We start from the raw sequence: 16,725 nt of genomic DNA on the forward strand, positions 1-16,725 counted from the left end.
ACCAAAATAAAAAGTCAAAGAATTGCACAAACTCTGTGTCCATGTACACATCGATCTGTTTTCACTTAAAAAAACATCCTAGAATTGCACAATTTAGGCATTACGCACGGCCTTAAATTTGTCCATGTACACATCAATCTCTTTTCATTTAAATAAAATCAGGAAGCTAAAACAAGTTAAAACTATCATGGTAACCACAAGTGACCTTTCATCGCCAAAATTTTAAAAAAATTGTCGCTAATCGAAAAGGCACCCAATTCTACACTAGAGCCAAGTTATTTTTAGGAAAATATAAGATCATTCAAAAAATTATTATAAGTTTAATCACTGTCATACTATCATGTCACTTTCATCACTTGAACGTTCTTGATAATATTCCGCTAATGTGGTTGACGAATTCGGGAAGATCGAAGATCGGACAAAACATTGTAGCGAAATTCGTAATTAACAATTGCCTAGGTTTTTTTCCTAAATCTTTGTAAACCTCCTCATGTGGATTTAAGCACTTACTAAGTTCCCGTTGGAGTCGGAGAGCTCGTTCAACATTTGTGTCGTATTGTAAAAAATGATTGCCTAATTTTCTTCCCAATTCAAGTCCTAATCTGCTGACTCTTGCTGTGAATGTAACTAGTTCAGATTGCTCTTCATCAGAATCATTGTCATCATCATGTTTATTTTTTTCATGAATCATGTTAACTAACTCATCCTCATTTAGTTCTTCATCAGCCATTATTTCTTCAATATCTGCCTGAGCTAAATCCTCAAAACCTTCTCCTTGAGCCAATTTAGTAATGTGAGAATTTTCATGCTCTAATGGTAACCTATTATTCTCATCTTTAGCAGCATCCGACCATGTTGCTTTCCATCATGCGTTGAGCGTTGATTGTTTAATCTGAGTATATGACAGTCCAACATGCTTAACGCAATCTAAGATTGTAAATTTCTTCGAAGCATCCACAAGAGTAAGAGATTCATTTCGAGTTCTCCATTTGTTCTAAAATATACCTGAAGGTTTGTTTGATATACAATGCTTTAAAAGTCGAAATTATTCCTTGATCTAACAGCTGTAAATAAGGACGCGTTGTATTCTTTGGTAAAAAGACAACTTCTATATTTTCGTGTTGTAAATCTTGAGGATGATCAGGTGCATTTTTAATTAATAGAAAGAGCCTTAAAAGGCAATCCCTTGAATAATTTTTGACATTTGGGACAAACATGTTATGAAACCATTCATTGAAAGCTATGGCAGTGACACATGCTTTCTTGTTAGCCATCCAATAAACGGGAAGCTTTATTTATGTTTATTCCTTTAAATGATCGTGGTGTTTTTGATTTGTTAATAACCAATGGTTTCATTATATAATCGCCTGAAGTGTTGCAACAGAAAAGAATTGTTGTACGACCTTTCACTATCTTATGACCACTAACTGATTTGCAAGCTTTAGCTAAATAGGTTCTTTCAGGCATTTTTTTCCAGAACAACCCGGACTCATCAGTACTGAAGATCTGATCAGAAGTGTAGGAGTTGGCGGCAATGATTTGAGCAAATTTTGCTGGATATTGCTGTGCTGCATCCGAATCAGCAGATGCACTTTCTCCTTTCAATCTTAGATTATGCAAAGAATATCTTTGTTTAATGATTCTTAAATGCTTTATAAATCGTTAAAGTTTTACTTGTAATAGCATTACTATCGATTGGAATCCGTTTTTTGATTTATCCATATCACTACTACCTTTTCCATTGCATCATCTCTTTTACATATGAAATTGTGCTCTTACTGCTTAAGTTCCAGCTGCTACACTTTTTCTAATAGAGTCTTCATTTTTTTTCTAAGTTTCCTTATTTTGCCTTCATTCATGGAGTAAAATTTATCAGCATCTGTTACTCTTTCTCTATAACGTATAGATGATCAAATATTTAATTTTTCTTTCTAAAGAAATAACTTTTCTTTTTATTTGATTTTTGTTAAAATCTTTTGGCATTATAAAACCTTATAAAATTATTAAAAATGCCACAAAACACATAATTATTGAAAACTTACCAGTAAACAGTCAAATATGTAGATAAAAATGATGTAAGTTTTGCTACTGAAATACTGATATTGCACTAGTTCACATGAACCAAATAGCTTTATTGTTGTGAAATAAATATACATACCATGGGGATTCCCCTTTTACAGCACGGGAAATCCCGATCCTTGTTGTTGTCCCCAGTGTTATCAAAGGAATTGAGATTCAAAAATGATTTCAAATATATATATTCGAATATACATTTTTGTTAAGTTTTTGAAATTCGTTAATTTTTAAACCGTGTAAAACGAGTACAGTTAAGTCTAGGGATAAGTGTATTTCACTTCTACGGAAAGCGTAATAACATATCCTTCAAGCTATAGCTTGTTTACGTGCAACATTTTAAAAGGAGAGTAAATTTAAAAGTAGCGGACGATGTTTATCATTTCAAGTGTTATGGACTGTAGCGACGAAATAACGAAACTAATTTTCTTTTAAATCCATCTTTTATTCTATTCGAAAATTAACCGCACAATTAGCAGCTATTCAAAAATCCAAGCAACAAATTTTTCATCGAAACAAGCTAATAAAAAGAGAATTACGAAAACAAACGATATTGACGCATGCGCGTTACAAGATTCGTTGCTAGGCGAAGTTAAGAGGCGAAAGGTTTCGCATAGCACAGACGATCATGCGCCAACATCAAGTAATAAGCTGTTGCCAGATATTATTCCATAATGTTTGCTTTTTTAAAATTCTTTACCGAAAGCTAAAAATAAAAAGCAGAATAGTTATACACAAAGTATACGATATAGGATTATTAGAATCATATTTAATTGGGCAGCCTGAGATCTTTAAGCACTTTGGATATATTGAAAAACTGTTGCTTATGTAACTCATTAACTTGCAACTGACTTAAATTTTTGGCTCAAATAATTTTTTCTATTTTACTAGAGCGATTTAAAAAACAGCCTTCGACTTCATCGCTTGGAGCTTCTTTATGATTTGGCGGAAAACATCCGGCGCCGACATCAAAAGGCATCCGTTGAGGAGGTGGTTGTGCTCCCAGGTAAAAAGATCAAAAAAAGCTCTGAAGAAGAACCTGGAGAGACAGAACAACCACAGAAACCAGAGAAGACAGAGAAAGCTCTCGACATCGTAACCGTGAAACCTCATGATATAGATCACTGGGTAAAGCTTTTTTTCTGTGATATTTTGAAATTTAAAAACGAGCATCATTATTTTTATTGGTTGTTTGATAACTTATCATATGCTTTTCTGCCATCTCGATCTTCCAACCTTTCTTTTCGAAGGGGGGATACGTAAGATATAAGAAAATACGATAGCTGCTTTAAAAATAATTGGAGACCTCATAATTAACATTCTAAATTTGGTGATCTCCCCCTAAATTCATCTATTCTCGCAAATTCGAGAATCTTCTATGTTATGTAATAATTTCAAATTAACCAATTACAGATTAGCTCTACTTACACCTCAGACTTAGTATAAATATCGCTGACGAGTTAATTGCCTCATTCTTCCCTCCCCTAACTGTTGGTCTGTGAATACTGCGTCGCCTTACCTTTGCTTAAATGCCTATGTCATTCTTTTTCAAAGCCAAGGTACTTAGAAATTTATCATAATTCATTATGATTGAATCATAGAAATGTACCGGATTTCATTACGATTGGATAAATATCTACTGAAGTGATTTTATATGCGTGGAAATAAAGATTGGGAATTCGTCTAATTCATTTTTGTGTCGGCGTTATCTGTTAGTCTTCCCAGCCTGCCACTCTGCCATCACAACTAAGCTTTAAAATCATTACATATATATTTATCGCTACTTACGATATACGAGTTATTAATATATGTATCTATATATTTATTAATTTTAAGAGAGTAACGTGCTAACAAGGTTAGGTTATTTAATTACGGCGAAGCCTCGAGGGCTATCTGCCTAAGGAGAGGGGTGCCTTAGTGGAGGACTTTCTAAGGGAAACTAGCTCGTATACACGTTACACATGGGGAAAACCGCGAAAACCCCATGCAGCCAGCTCGTTTGAACCTCGGACCGAACTACTAGTGTTCAGCGACTTTACCGCTCGGCCGCTGGTGGGCCACGTGCTAACAAGATTCCAAAGTAATTCAATTTTCGATTCGATTTCATAAAAATGTGAATTTCCTGCTAGCATGAGTGATTTCTTTGAACTAGCTGATTAAAATTTCAAGAAATTTTGGCGATGCGTGTACACATTGCATGTGCACAGTTTTAGAAACGATAATGTAACTTCTGTTATATCAGTCGTTTAGCCCATAATTATGAAAATGATATTTTTTTTTCTGTTTGATATTGATATAATTTTCTAACTAACCATGGGTAGTTTCTTTATATCCCATATTTGTAAATCATTATATATATTATAAGAAACCTCTATTACGCATTTCATTCCTACTTGACGGCGAAATGACCCACGGCGAATCAGCTGCCGGCTGACTGTCTTGTTGGTGAAACGGCGACGGCGAAAAGTCCTAGATCCGCAATGATAACGTAGCAGACGTCCTCGGTTCAAAACCAAGATCACACGACGCGGGGAGGTATACAATCACGTCTTACGACATGAAGCGTAAATGAAAAGAATTTGCAATAATATGAAATCCAAATAAAGGCTAAATTTTACGAAATTCTTAAAATCCAAGTCCATGCATAGTTATTTAAAAAACAAATAATTATTGAATTGAGTATTTAATGATAAATTATATACTGCTCACGAATCTTTGCAAATAATTTCAAAAAAAGGTAAGAGTTTTCATAGCTGCATTATATATTATATTAATGTGACCAATGCTGATATATTAATGTGACCAATTTTTTTTTCCTTACGTGAAATTTTAGAAAGACTTAATGATACTATCCAAAATTTATTATGTCATGGAACATCCGAAGCCTGAAGTTTTGAAATGGAAAAGAAGGATATCGAAAAAGAAGGTTATCCAGAAATTTGGAGACAAGGACTTCATAGAATGGGTAACAACTCCGCTTTTCATTGTTTATGCTTACAAGCTGGATACATTTATTCATTAAGCAGATAAGGTTATTGTTTTGGCTTCCTCCCTCCGGCTGCCATGATTTTTACCAGATGGCACATCGCAAACTTATCGAACCATATTGAACGATTCAGTTTTCTGGAAAAGAAAGATATTTGAAGGAAATATGTCTAGAATCGTTCATGTTATTTAAATCCTGATTTGAATGCAGTTAAAATGGTACCAGGGCCTGCAACTATGCAGGTGCAACTGCACCTAATGGCAGAATTTAGGGGTGGCAAAAGTTTAGAATTTAAGATTTATTATTCGAATAGAAAAAATTAGGTATAGAATTTAAGAAGGAACCGGGAGCAGAATTTTCGAGTTGCAGACTTTGCATCGGCGTGGGAAAAGTCTAGCACCGGCACTATATGGTACTTCCTTATTATAAAGACCCCTGTTGTTTAAAGACGCCAAGGTTATCCTTAATTTATTTTTAAAAAGTTAAGAAAACTGAGATACGTCGCATCTCTTAATCGGTATCTGTACCTCTCCCGGAACACTACGGAAGGAAAAATAGAACTGCAACTCTTATCAAAAATATAAACTTAAGTAAAGCCGTCTTAAATGACATAATTGTTACTTGTTATTATTTTAAAAAATATCATAAATTACTTAAGTTCTCTTTTACAAATTACCATTTCATTGAGGCAAAATTCCTACCATTTAAGATTAGAAAAGGTTGTCGAAATGCTTAGAAATATCTTTGTGACCGAATGAATCTCTTTCAGCGGGTGGCGCAGAATTTCAGACTTAGGAGTCTAGAAGCATGGGCTCAGAGTCGGAGCGACGCCCGGAGGCTGGTAGAAGAAGATTCGCCTCTATCGGAAGACGAGGAATTGGTAAGTTTTATCACTTACTATGGGTTCTTCTTGGTTAGCATATTGTTACGTTATTTTCTTCCTTCACATTCGTGCGGGGTTCAAGTGAATAACGACGACACTTGATGAAGTATCGAAACACACTTTATTTACTAATATTCTCAGGACAGCTCCAAAATCACTTTTTCAGTCGTCGAACTGCTATAAACTCGCTGACACGTTCAGCGACACAGCCTTAACACTGTCAGGCAATAACGGTAGAAACAGCTTCCTGCAAAGCACCCGACTCTGCTTTCCGGAGTACAGCTACCGACGTTGCTTGGTCGTTCTCGGAACTGCACGTACTCTCGAAACTCTCCACGCTACAACTCGCGATGCACTCGACGACACACGAGCACAGCTCCCGACTCTTGGGTTCAGTCGTTCCGGGAGCTCAACACGTTCTCTCGATGAGGCACTAACCGCGATACACTAAGAGACTCCTTCGGTGAACTCGACGACCCACTCGGCACTCGCTGCCCGGCTGTCAACTCGATCGACTCCGCAGGGATTGACTCGCTAGACGAGACACACTCACTCTCGATGAGAGACACACACTCGGAGACACTAACGGACTGCGGACCAGCAGGGTTTATATAGCTTTCGGCTTGTGTTCGAGAACACTCTAGGCTAAACCGGTAAGAATTCGTTCCAGAAGGTTCTCCATCCGTCCATGGTATATCGTCAATTTTGTCGCCAAATGTCTCCAAATGGATGATTTCTCGCCGAATGTGGCAACCCTGCCTTCCCTTGTCATTTATGGCAACCCTAAAACTGCTTTGCGGGGAAGCCATCCTACCGCGCCTGTGCATTTCGTAACAATATTATCGCTTACTACGGGTTATCCTTAATAGATGAACCAAGTAAACCAGAAGAACTCTCTATTGAAATAAGTAACTTATCATGCAAAAGCATAAACAGCTATAAATAGCTCATAGAGAAAAAGACAGGTAAGGTAAATTCTCTTTAATGTGTGAGGAATATCACAGAACGCAGATATCACTCACAGGGGAGTCTAAAATAGTAAATACAGAGCAAGATGCGCTCTAGCAAAACAGATACAAATTCTAAACGGAATTATTCAACTAACTGACTAAAAGTTCCCGGGCAGCCAATTATTATATACTAGCAGCTACGCTGCCAGCCTTTGTCTGGCTTTTAAATGTACCGGAGAAATGCCCGAAAGGAACACCAAACGTTAAATTTAAAAACTGCGCAGAATTTTACTCTGCAGAACAACTTCATTAAAAGAATAATAATAAAAAATAAAAAAATATATATTACATATAACAAAATTACAATGAAATAAGCAATATCCTTTAGTACAAATATTAACTATCCTAATAAATAAATTAACCAACTTCCCGTTGACTTCTCTTAGCAAACGTCCAGTATCCAAGAGAAAAATTAAATTTAAAAACTGCACAGAATTATCGCCCTCATTTTTGGAATTGGCAATAATGCTGATTTTCAACAGTCAGCAGTCCAGTATACAATTGAATGAAAAACTGTTGCCAAAACCATATTTCCAAAAGAATGAAACTATTCAAAATGATGCGATAAAATCGAAAAGATAAAATTAAAAAAAAATCTGATTCGAATTTTGAAAAAATCGCTTCGATGTGCACTGGCTCCTGTATATATGCACCTATATACCACATTTCTTAGTCCTGGGTCTATTAGCTTACGCGCAGCACGAACGAAAGACACTCAGACTCTTTCTTTCATTATATGTAGAGATTTAAATTACTACTGCGGTATTGAAGGCAACAATACAACATTTTAAGAACATATTAAGAAGATATTTTTTCACTTCTTTGTTAGTTGTCTTGATTTACAAGCAGACCATTTTTACACCTTGATAAAACAGAAAGTAAATCAAATGCAATTCCGCCTTCAACGTGTCATGAATCGCGTCGATTTTTAATGGAGCAAAGAATCCATCATGTAGCACATTTTATTGTCCATAAGCGCGTTCAATGTGCCGATGTTCGTTACGCAATGCACCGATGTACTATGTAAAGATTTTTTTTTTTTTTTTTTTTTTTTTTTTTTTAGTCCAAAGGGATTTGAATCCCGAAGGACTATTAGTTTCGTTTTGGCATTTTGCGTCGGACTCATAAATGTCGGTTCACTTTTCAAACTGTTGCCACAAAATGTTAGAGTCCTGCATTATATTTGAAGAAATTAAATAATGAAAAATCTGCGTAAATGTATGTATATTTCTCGTATTGTGATAAAACAACGGTACATAGAGTCATCGAATTTTGAATAACGTAATCCTCCAACGAATATGAGCATGTGGAAGACCAAATTTGAAATTTGAAATTTGTTTTATGATCGATTTCCTGTTTTTTAAAACTTTGACGAATTTTTGATTAACAAACTCAAGGATTTCAAAGCGAGCAATGGCAACGTTGTGCAGAAAAAACATTTTTATTTCCAGCGCGTGAGTCTCTGTATCGGAAATTCTAAAGATATGCTCGTTTTAAAACTATTTTGCGATATTGCTGTTGCACTGGATCTTATGGTTTAAGTGCGAGGAACATGATATTTAATAAAGAAAGGTAACACACAAAATGTTAAAAAACGCCCCTTTGGACGTAATTTAAAATCTGAAACATTTCAGATTTTTTTTTTTTTTTTTTTTTTTTTCAGTTTAATAGCAAACATTCGAATGAATTCAGCATAAAAATTATCCCAGATAAGCATGCTGTTGCTGAGTACAATTTCATTGGAACTCAGTACAACTATATCAGAACATAGCTTTATATTATATTTCTTATGGTCTTATTGAAATTTAATTTTGGCAGAAGTAAGGAACTGAGAATTTTGAAGATATGTCAGACAACAAAATAAAGATCTTGAGCTGCAAAACCTTTGTAATTACATGAATTTTTATAGCTGTTCCTTTAAATGTAATTGCAGTTTTCTCCTGCTTGTATTTAACATTCCGCATTAAATTTTAACAGACGTTATAATAATTAAGCGGTACGTTTTATTATGAATAAAACAGTTACTTAAATCAAAGATTAGATTTTGTTTTGCATAATTTTAAGGATGAGCTGGGGAATGTATTCCCTATTCTTTCTGATGGAAAACAAAAGAAGACTAAGCGAAGAAAAGAAGAATGGCGCAAACCACAGAAACCGTTCAAGTTCAAGGGTGAAAACATGGAAGATTGGGTAATATTAAGTGTTATTCAATAGCATGAATTTATACAAGTAATTAATACATTCAGTGAAGCTGGAAATTTTAAAGTATGTCCCAGAATTAAGTTACTAAACTTCGGGGGAACATTCTTCGGGATAAAATATCACAATGGGATGAAACACACAGCATAAAAAGCTTATTCCAGGTTACACAAAGTTTAATTGATGTGTAATTTTAATGCAGAAGACAACACAAAGAAACGAACAGAAATTATATATGGAAATTACAATATCTCAGGGAGAATGATGTAAACACTGAAGTACTCGGAGTCTGGTTACAACTTGCGTCGAAACATTTGAATTTGGAATTGTTAAATAGTCCGAAACAAATCTGTAATATAACAATACTTATCAATAAGTGGCAAAATTTAAGGATTTGAGGGCAATATAGGATATAAAAATTTAAGGATTTGAAGGCAATATAGGATATAAAAATTGCGAAAGAGTTGGTGACGGGTGTAGATTAGAGTTCAGACATGATGTCACAGTCTAAAAGTTTTCGAGTAGAGTTCACATGAGGCATTCACAGAATCAAAAATATCTTACCATATGACAAACAAGAATATAGAGTAAGTGGTATAATAGCGGTTAATACTGATACAGAAGTATTTACACACACACTAACACAATCCGTTTCACACGTACTATTTAGCAAATAATGTTTTATATAGTTTATAATGTTTTATCATCTATATTAATATTTATAGTTTATATTATTTTTCACCGATATTCAGTATTCCGTAACTTCTGAACTATGCTTTTCTTTTCTTTTTGACACGTCATTTTTTTTTTTTTTTTTTTTTTTTTGCGTATTTTAGAGTGTATAATGCTTATTCGACATTTGGTTGCTTAATTCTGGGACACTATATTGTATAAAATGTTCCTGGCTTGGTAACTGATTCATAATCAAATAGAATTTAATAATTCTTGAAAGCTGAGAATGTAGGTGCATAATCATTTCAAGGTTTGAATAGCGAGACTTCGTTAATGCATCTATCTGTATAGCTTAAAACTCATTTAACATATTTATATATCGTAACATGACCTAAGCAAAATATACCATTTCCATAGCTGTATATTTTGGTACCAAAGGCTCAATGTCCAGTTTGCAAGATTTCGAGAAAAGCCATTTAAGTTTACGCAAGTGTTTTAATAAAATGTGTACGAGTGTAATATGGGTTCCCCGTGAATTTGAAAAGAAGCATAGTTAAATTTTTGTTTTAACACATACCGCTAATATTATTGCTATAAAATCTCTCTTTACCATTTTAATGCGCATGTCTCAAAAGTCTTTTAGAAACAGGTCTAACTTACAATGTATGAATGGTACTTACAATTTGATTTTAGTGATTATTTTTCAATACGTTAGTGGTAAAGCCTTTTCTCATGACAGCATTCTTGATTTTAATGTTATGACTGGAAAAATGTCAGATTCAATCGTTTATCCCACAAAAACTTGATTACGCATTTTAATTCCTGTTTTTGACCTAATAATTTAAAATGCTACATTCTCACTTTCACGGCTCATAGCAGTGTCACAAAAATCCGAAAATGAACATCTACATAACAAGAACAAACGTTTGCATACATATCAAGTACAGTGAAAGAGATATAAATTTTCAAGCTTCCATGTGAAGTAATGGGAAGTTTTCGACTTAATAAACAATAGTATTTACAGTTTCTATCACTATAATGTACATTTATAATACATAACACACTTTTTCAATACAGAATAACAACTCATTCCAAACTAGACCTAAAAAATGATCCCTTTGCAGGACAAAATCAAACAAATTTGGGCCTGACGAATTTGATGGATGTTTGAACATTCAGGAAAAGAGCTTAAGCTAAAAGATAGTATGAATAAAAAAATATTACCGAAGAGTTATGGTTTAATTAGAGATTTAAAAAGTTGTTTATTTTCGGAGTTACTTCGTTGGAAAATTTAAATAGAAAAAAGTAGGTTCATGAAAGTATCAACATAAACGGCATCTACATAAAAATAAATTAATGCTATCTACACTTGTGAGCAAAACTTGAAGAGAAGAAATTAATACAATAATAGAACAAAGAAGTATAAATGAATGAAGGACCAACTACGTAGATAATGGTCTGCGGCTGCATTAGGGTAGGGCATTGCGCCACTAAATACAGCCAACAGACGTATTGCAGGCGCTATGGGTGAGCACAAGACACCATGGCACTATACTCTTAACATTGCAGTTGCAGATATTGCATAATGCGCAGCAGTTTGAACGATGCCGAATTGCTGTCGCAGTATGGTAATTCAAACAGGAAGATTTTTTTAAGTGTTATTAAGCATCATCAAGCTAGGATAGCATTTCGGACGACAAGAACAGCTATCCGAAGGTTTAATAGCCGCCGTTGAAGAGCAGCCACAGCGATGGAGGATCGGTAGCTTAACCTGCTGGTGACGAAAGAGCGATGGAAGACTGTGGTTGAACTCTGCCGTCCTGTTAAGTTTGAAATCCACTTTTAAAATTTGTATTTCTTTGCTCTCCTTTCTCATAATCTTAAATATCGACAATATTATGGTATGCATTTTACCAGTTTGAAACACTTGAAAACAACGTGATAACACGTCTTGTCGATTTCTGCACGCCAATGTATCATATAATACTTAATATTATTACTGTTGTATTCGATTATATTGGGATTTTTCAGAATTTTTGTTTATTTTACATCTTTTCCGTGTTGGCTTTGCTCAAGAACAAACGCCAAAGAACTGATCATTTAACTCACAAAGCAGAACTAACCTTTAAACGAACTGATTTACTAATTTACCTGTAAATTCGTTGTTAAATTATTTACCTTCATTGAAAAGAGCATTTCTCATCTCGATTACGAAATCTTTGATTACTGAATTGCGAGCCTGAACTACTTTCTATCATTTTGAATTTTGTAATGACATCTTTTTCAAATGATACACATGATGATGACTGTTAATGCATGCGATGTGTATGAAGACAAACATAATTAAATTAATATATATAAGGTGCCGCTATAAAGTAGCAAGTCAAAGACCGAATAATAAATTAAAAAAGTGAAAGAATTAATATATATTTAATAATATATGTTTTACTAATTCACCTATAAATTCATAGAAGTTATAAGTGAATTCAGTTCACCGAATTTACAGGTGAATTAGTAAAACATATTAATATATGTTTTACTAATCCGCCCACAAATTCGTTGTTAAAATCTTTACCTTCATCGAAAAGAGCATTTCTCATCTCGATTATAAAATCCTTAATTACTGAACTGCGAGCCTGAACTCTTTGTATTGCTTTGAATTTTGTAATGACATCTTTTTAAGTGATACACATGATTACTATTAATGCGTGCTACGTGTATGAAGACAAACATAATTAAATTAACACATATATAAGGTGCCGCTATAAAGTAACATGGTTATTTTGTGGTTTGCTAAGCAAAATGCCTATGTGATTTTCATTTACTGAGAAGACATTTTACAAAAATAAATAAATAAATAAAGTGCTTTAAAGATCTAACAACGTATTAACATTGAATTTTCTTACAAATTAAGTAAATCTGCTACCTAAACGTTCGTATGATTCAAACAGTACATGGTGATGTACCGTTACCAAGAACACAAGTGTATGAGTGTTACAATCGCTTTAAATGTGAGAGCGAAATCTTTGAAGATGAACCAAAGAAAGGGCGTTCTTCAACTTCAAAGAATGAGGAAAATGTGAAGAGAATTCATTCTTTGGTAAAAGCTCATAAACGTGTAACAACTCATCAAATTTCAGACATGCCTAGCATACGCAAAGATAGGTTGATTTTAATTGAAAATCTGTAAATGAGGAAAGTTTGTGCTCGATGTGTGCTTCGGATTTTAATAGAACAGCAAAACGTAAGGGAGAAAAATTTGCTGTGTAAGATTTGTTGACTACTGCGACACATGACACCAATTTCTTGAAGTGTATCATTGCGAAAGATGAGACCTGGTATCTACAGTACGGCTCAGAAACAAAAAGACAAAGTGCACAGTGTAAAAGACCGTCTTCTCCCATACCATAAATTTAAAAAAGCAAATGTCGCGGATAAGATTAAGGTGATGTTGATTGCAGTTTTGGATTACTATGGACTTATTCACCATGAATTTGTCCCTGAAAATCGATCAGTTAATCAGTATTTTTCCAAGGAGATACTTTTTCGATTAAGAAACAGAATCAGGTGACTTAAAAAGAGCTTTTTTATTCTGGGGATTGGTTTCTTTTGCAGGATAAGGCTAGACCCCATAGAGCTTGTCTGTACAACAATATCTTGCAAAGCATTCAATTACAGTTTACAGAAAGATTGACCACTCACCATATTTTCTCGACTTATCGACAGCTGGTTTTTTCCTTTTTCCGAAGCTCAAGATTCTTATCAAAAAACAGAGATTTGAAAACTTCTCATATTAAATAAATGTTACTCGTGTTTTGAGTACGGTTAGTTCCAGCGCCTATAAACTGTGTTTAGATGAGTTGGGAAACATTGGAAAAATTATACAGAGTCTTCTGGCGACTAATTTAAAGCAGATAAACTTATTTAAAGGTAAATAATATTTTTCTTATATGTAAGAAATTCTTCGGTTACTTTATGGGCGCACCTTCTAATAATAAGTATATCCTCGAAACGCTACTTAACTAAAACTGTAATTTTTTCCTTCCCATTTAGACAGAGAGTTATTCGGATGACAGCGAAGAACTAGTAAGTATATTTAAATCATTATTTTGTGCATTTAAAAGTATAATGAATTCCATCAAATATTACTTAGACTTTATTCAGTCGATTGAATGAACAAAATATAAAAGTAAGCTATTCTGAAACATTAAGTTATATTGATTCTAATACGAGCTGAAAAGTTATTTATAATACTGATTCAATAGCAAATGACGGAATTTAGAAATTTCGACCTTCTTCTGAATATTAGAAATTTGATATGCGTTAAAGTTAAATATCTGAAACAAGAAGGTCAATAAAATCGTATTTATTCTCTGCAACGTAATGTAGTCTTTCTAAAACTGCAAGTTTGATAGTTTAACATATTTTATGATTGGAAAAGCCACTGTTTCAGAAAATCTGAGTCCCCATTTAGAAAGCTATTCTTCATTTAAAGTATGCAAATTTGCATAGAATGTGATAAACAAAGACTGAACAGGATACAGTTTAACGCAATGATACAGAATTTTAACTTCAGTAGTCAGCACCGTAGACAAGCTTACTAGATGATGAGAGTAGCGCCAAACCTTGTTATATCAAATGTTATTCAAAAATATGTTTTCAAAGCTTGTTTAACATATATTGAGAACAAAGTTTGTAAAAATCGAATTGGATTACTTTATTATATAAAGAACACAAGGACTATTTGTCTATAGAGTGCTCTTTGCAAAAGACCATCAAAGCAAAACTGTACCTATTTATATTATGCGTGAAGGAGCTTCTTCCTCTATCGGGGAAAAAAGTCCGGTGGAATCTTCAAGTGTTTCATGGCTGTATAGTCACTAAGTCAGAAATTTTGCATGTTTGATCTATAGTGAAAACTAACATGCATATCTTGACTTATACTACGCAAAAAGGATATATATTAGATTTATATATAGCATAATTCTAACATAGGTATTTAGACACAAATTCGGACTTTTTTTTTTAAATGACATGCCAACTTGTTTTTCCATATTTCGATTCTACGACTCAAATTATGCCTAAATATAAAATTTTGTAAAATTTGGTGCGAAATTTACGGAAAAATTTAAACATTTATCTTGGCTTTTTTTTTTTTTTTAAGTTTGCGCCAAGAATAATTTACTTGGCGAACTTCTTAATTTATAGCAACCTATTTATTTAAAATTATAACTTAAATTGGCAATAGCCCCTTAATTCTTCATTTTAATTTGCGTATTTCTTCCCCCTATTCTAAAAATACTAATTGCTCATAATAACTTTTTTTGTACTACGTTATTTCTAAATTGTTCCATAGCATATGACTTTTGCATAACGCTGGTGACGTAAATGGAACAGAACTCAAATATCCAATAGTAATTTTAGAGCTTTATTAATTATCCAATCAAAATGTATTGAAACTTAAACTAAACTCACTTTGAATTAAAATTTCATCTTGAACTCCTGCTTCTCGGCGTACCTAGACTGCTGCTTCTGTTCTAATGCGTGGCTATGGAAAAACGTAAATGTTTCGAAACAGACGCGATTAATATGTCAAGCTATCGTGGCTGCAAAATGTGAATTAAAATCAAAGAAATATTATTTCAATCTGCTACCATAGCTTCTTATTAAATCTACCATGACTGCAAGTTTCTTCTATATGTGTACAATTTTTATTGCAGTTGCAATCGACTCTCCTAAATCATTACATATGTATATTTATTTAATTAAAGCAAATACCAAACTCTCGTGTTCCATCACGAGACTTACAGATGTAAGTAAATAACTCATAACAAGGAGATACAATTCAACAATAAAATCATAACATCTAGGTCTGGAGATAGCAAAGAAAAAATGTTTAAAAAATACTAAAATATACCATGAATAATTAAACTATGTTAATTCTCCTATAAAAGAAATTAAACCAACTTAATAATAATAAAAATGAAATAATACTTAATACTAGTACAAAGGAAAAATGCTGCATCAACAGTACAATACATCAATATTGTTGCGTTTTTCTCTTCCTGACACCAGTTGTTACGTTATTTTCTTCCTTCACGTTCGTACGGGGTTCGTAGATTTGGAGTGAATAACGACGACACTTGATTAAGTATCGAAACACACTTTATTTAGCCAATATTAAACAGGACAGCTCCAATAACACTTACTTTTTACAGTCGTCGAAAATCTACTATAAACACGCTGGAACAATCAGCGACACAGCCTTCACACTGTCAAGCAATAACGGTGGAGATAGCTTCAGTGCAAAGCACCAGAGTACAGCTTCCGACTCTGTTTGGTCGCTCTCGGAACTCCACGTACTCTCGAGACTGTCCACGCGATGCACTCGACGATACACAAGAGTATAGCTTTCGATTCAGCACAGTTTGAGACAAAACTCGACGATGCACTAAAAGACTCTCGATGCACAGGACGGCCAACTCGACGCTAGACTTCGAGACACTCGCTCAATGACTGACTATCAGCTCGCTAGACGAGGTACACACACTCTCGATGAGACACACACTTCCTGACTGCAGACCAGCACGGTTTATATAGCTTTCGGCTTGTGTTCGGGAACATTCTGGACTAAATCGGTAAGAATTCGTTCCAGAAGGTTCTCCAACCGTCCATGGTATACCGCCAATTTTGTCGCCAAATGAGCGATTTCTCGCCAAATGTGGCAACACTACCTTCCCTTGCATTTTATGGCAACCCTAAAACTGCTTTGCGGGGAAGCCATCTTACCGCGCCTTTACATTTCGTAACAATATATAACGTAATCATACACAGGACACAGATAATACGCAAAATGACATACACAGATAATACGCAAAATGACACACTGACACATAAAAGAT

General features: G+C 34.1%; 1 protein-coding gene across 1 annotated transcript in view; it reads left to right on the forward strand.

Annotated features, from left to right (window-relative positions):
• The window catches only part of LOC118202593 (uncharacterized), a 58,578-nt gene that overhangs the window by 832 nt on the left and 41,021 nt on the right, over nucleotides 1-16,725 (forward strand). Inside the window, exons 2-6 of the mRNA XM_085816604.1 lie at nucleotides 2,965-3,201; nucleotides 4,907-5,038; nucleotides 5,829-5,939; nucleotides 9,017-9,142; nucleotides 13,877-13,909. Coding sequence (XP_085672730.1) covers nucleotides 2,965-3,201; nucleotides 4,907-5,038; nucleotides 5,829-5,939; nucleotides 9,017-9,142; nucleotides 13,877-13,909 — 639 coding nt within the window. The remainder of the gene's footprint in view (nucleotides 1-2,964; nucleotides 3,202-4,906; nucleotides 5,039-5,828; nucleotides 5,940-9,016; nucleotides 9,143-13,876; nucleotides 13,910-16,725) is intronic.

The sequence above is a fragment of the Stegodyphus dumicola genome, chromosome 5 (genome assembly GCF_044657685.1).
Source record: "Stegodyphus dumicola isolate Sdum_Otavi_A_Nest chromosome 5, ASM4465768v1".
NCBI lineage: Eukaryota > Metazoa > Arthropoda > Arachnida > Araneae > Eresidae > Stegodyphus > Stegodyphus dumicola.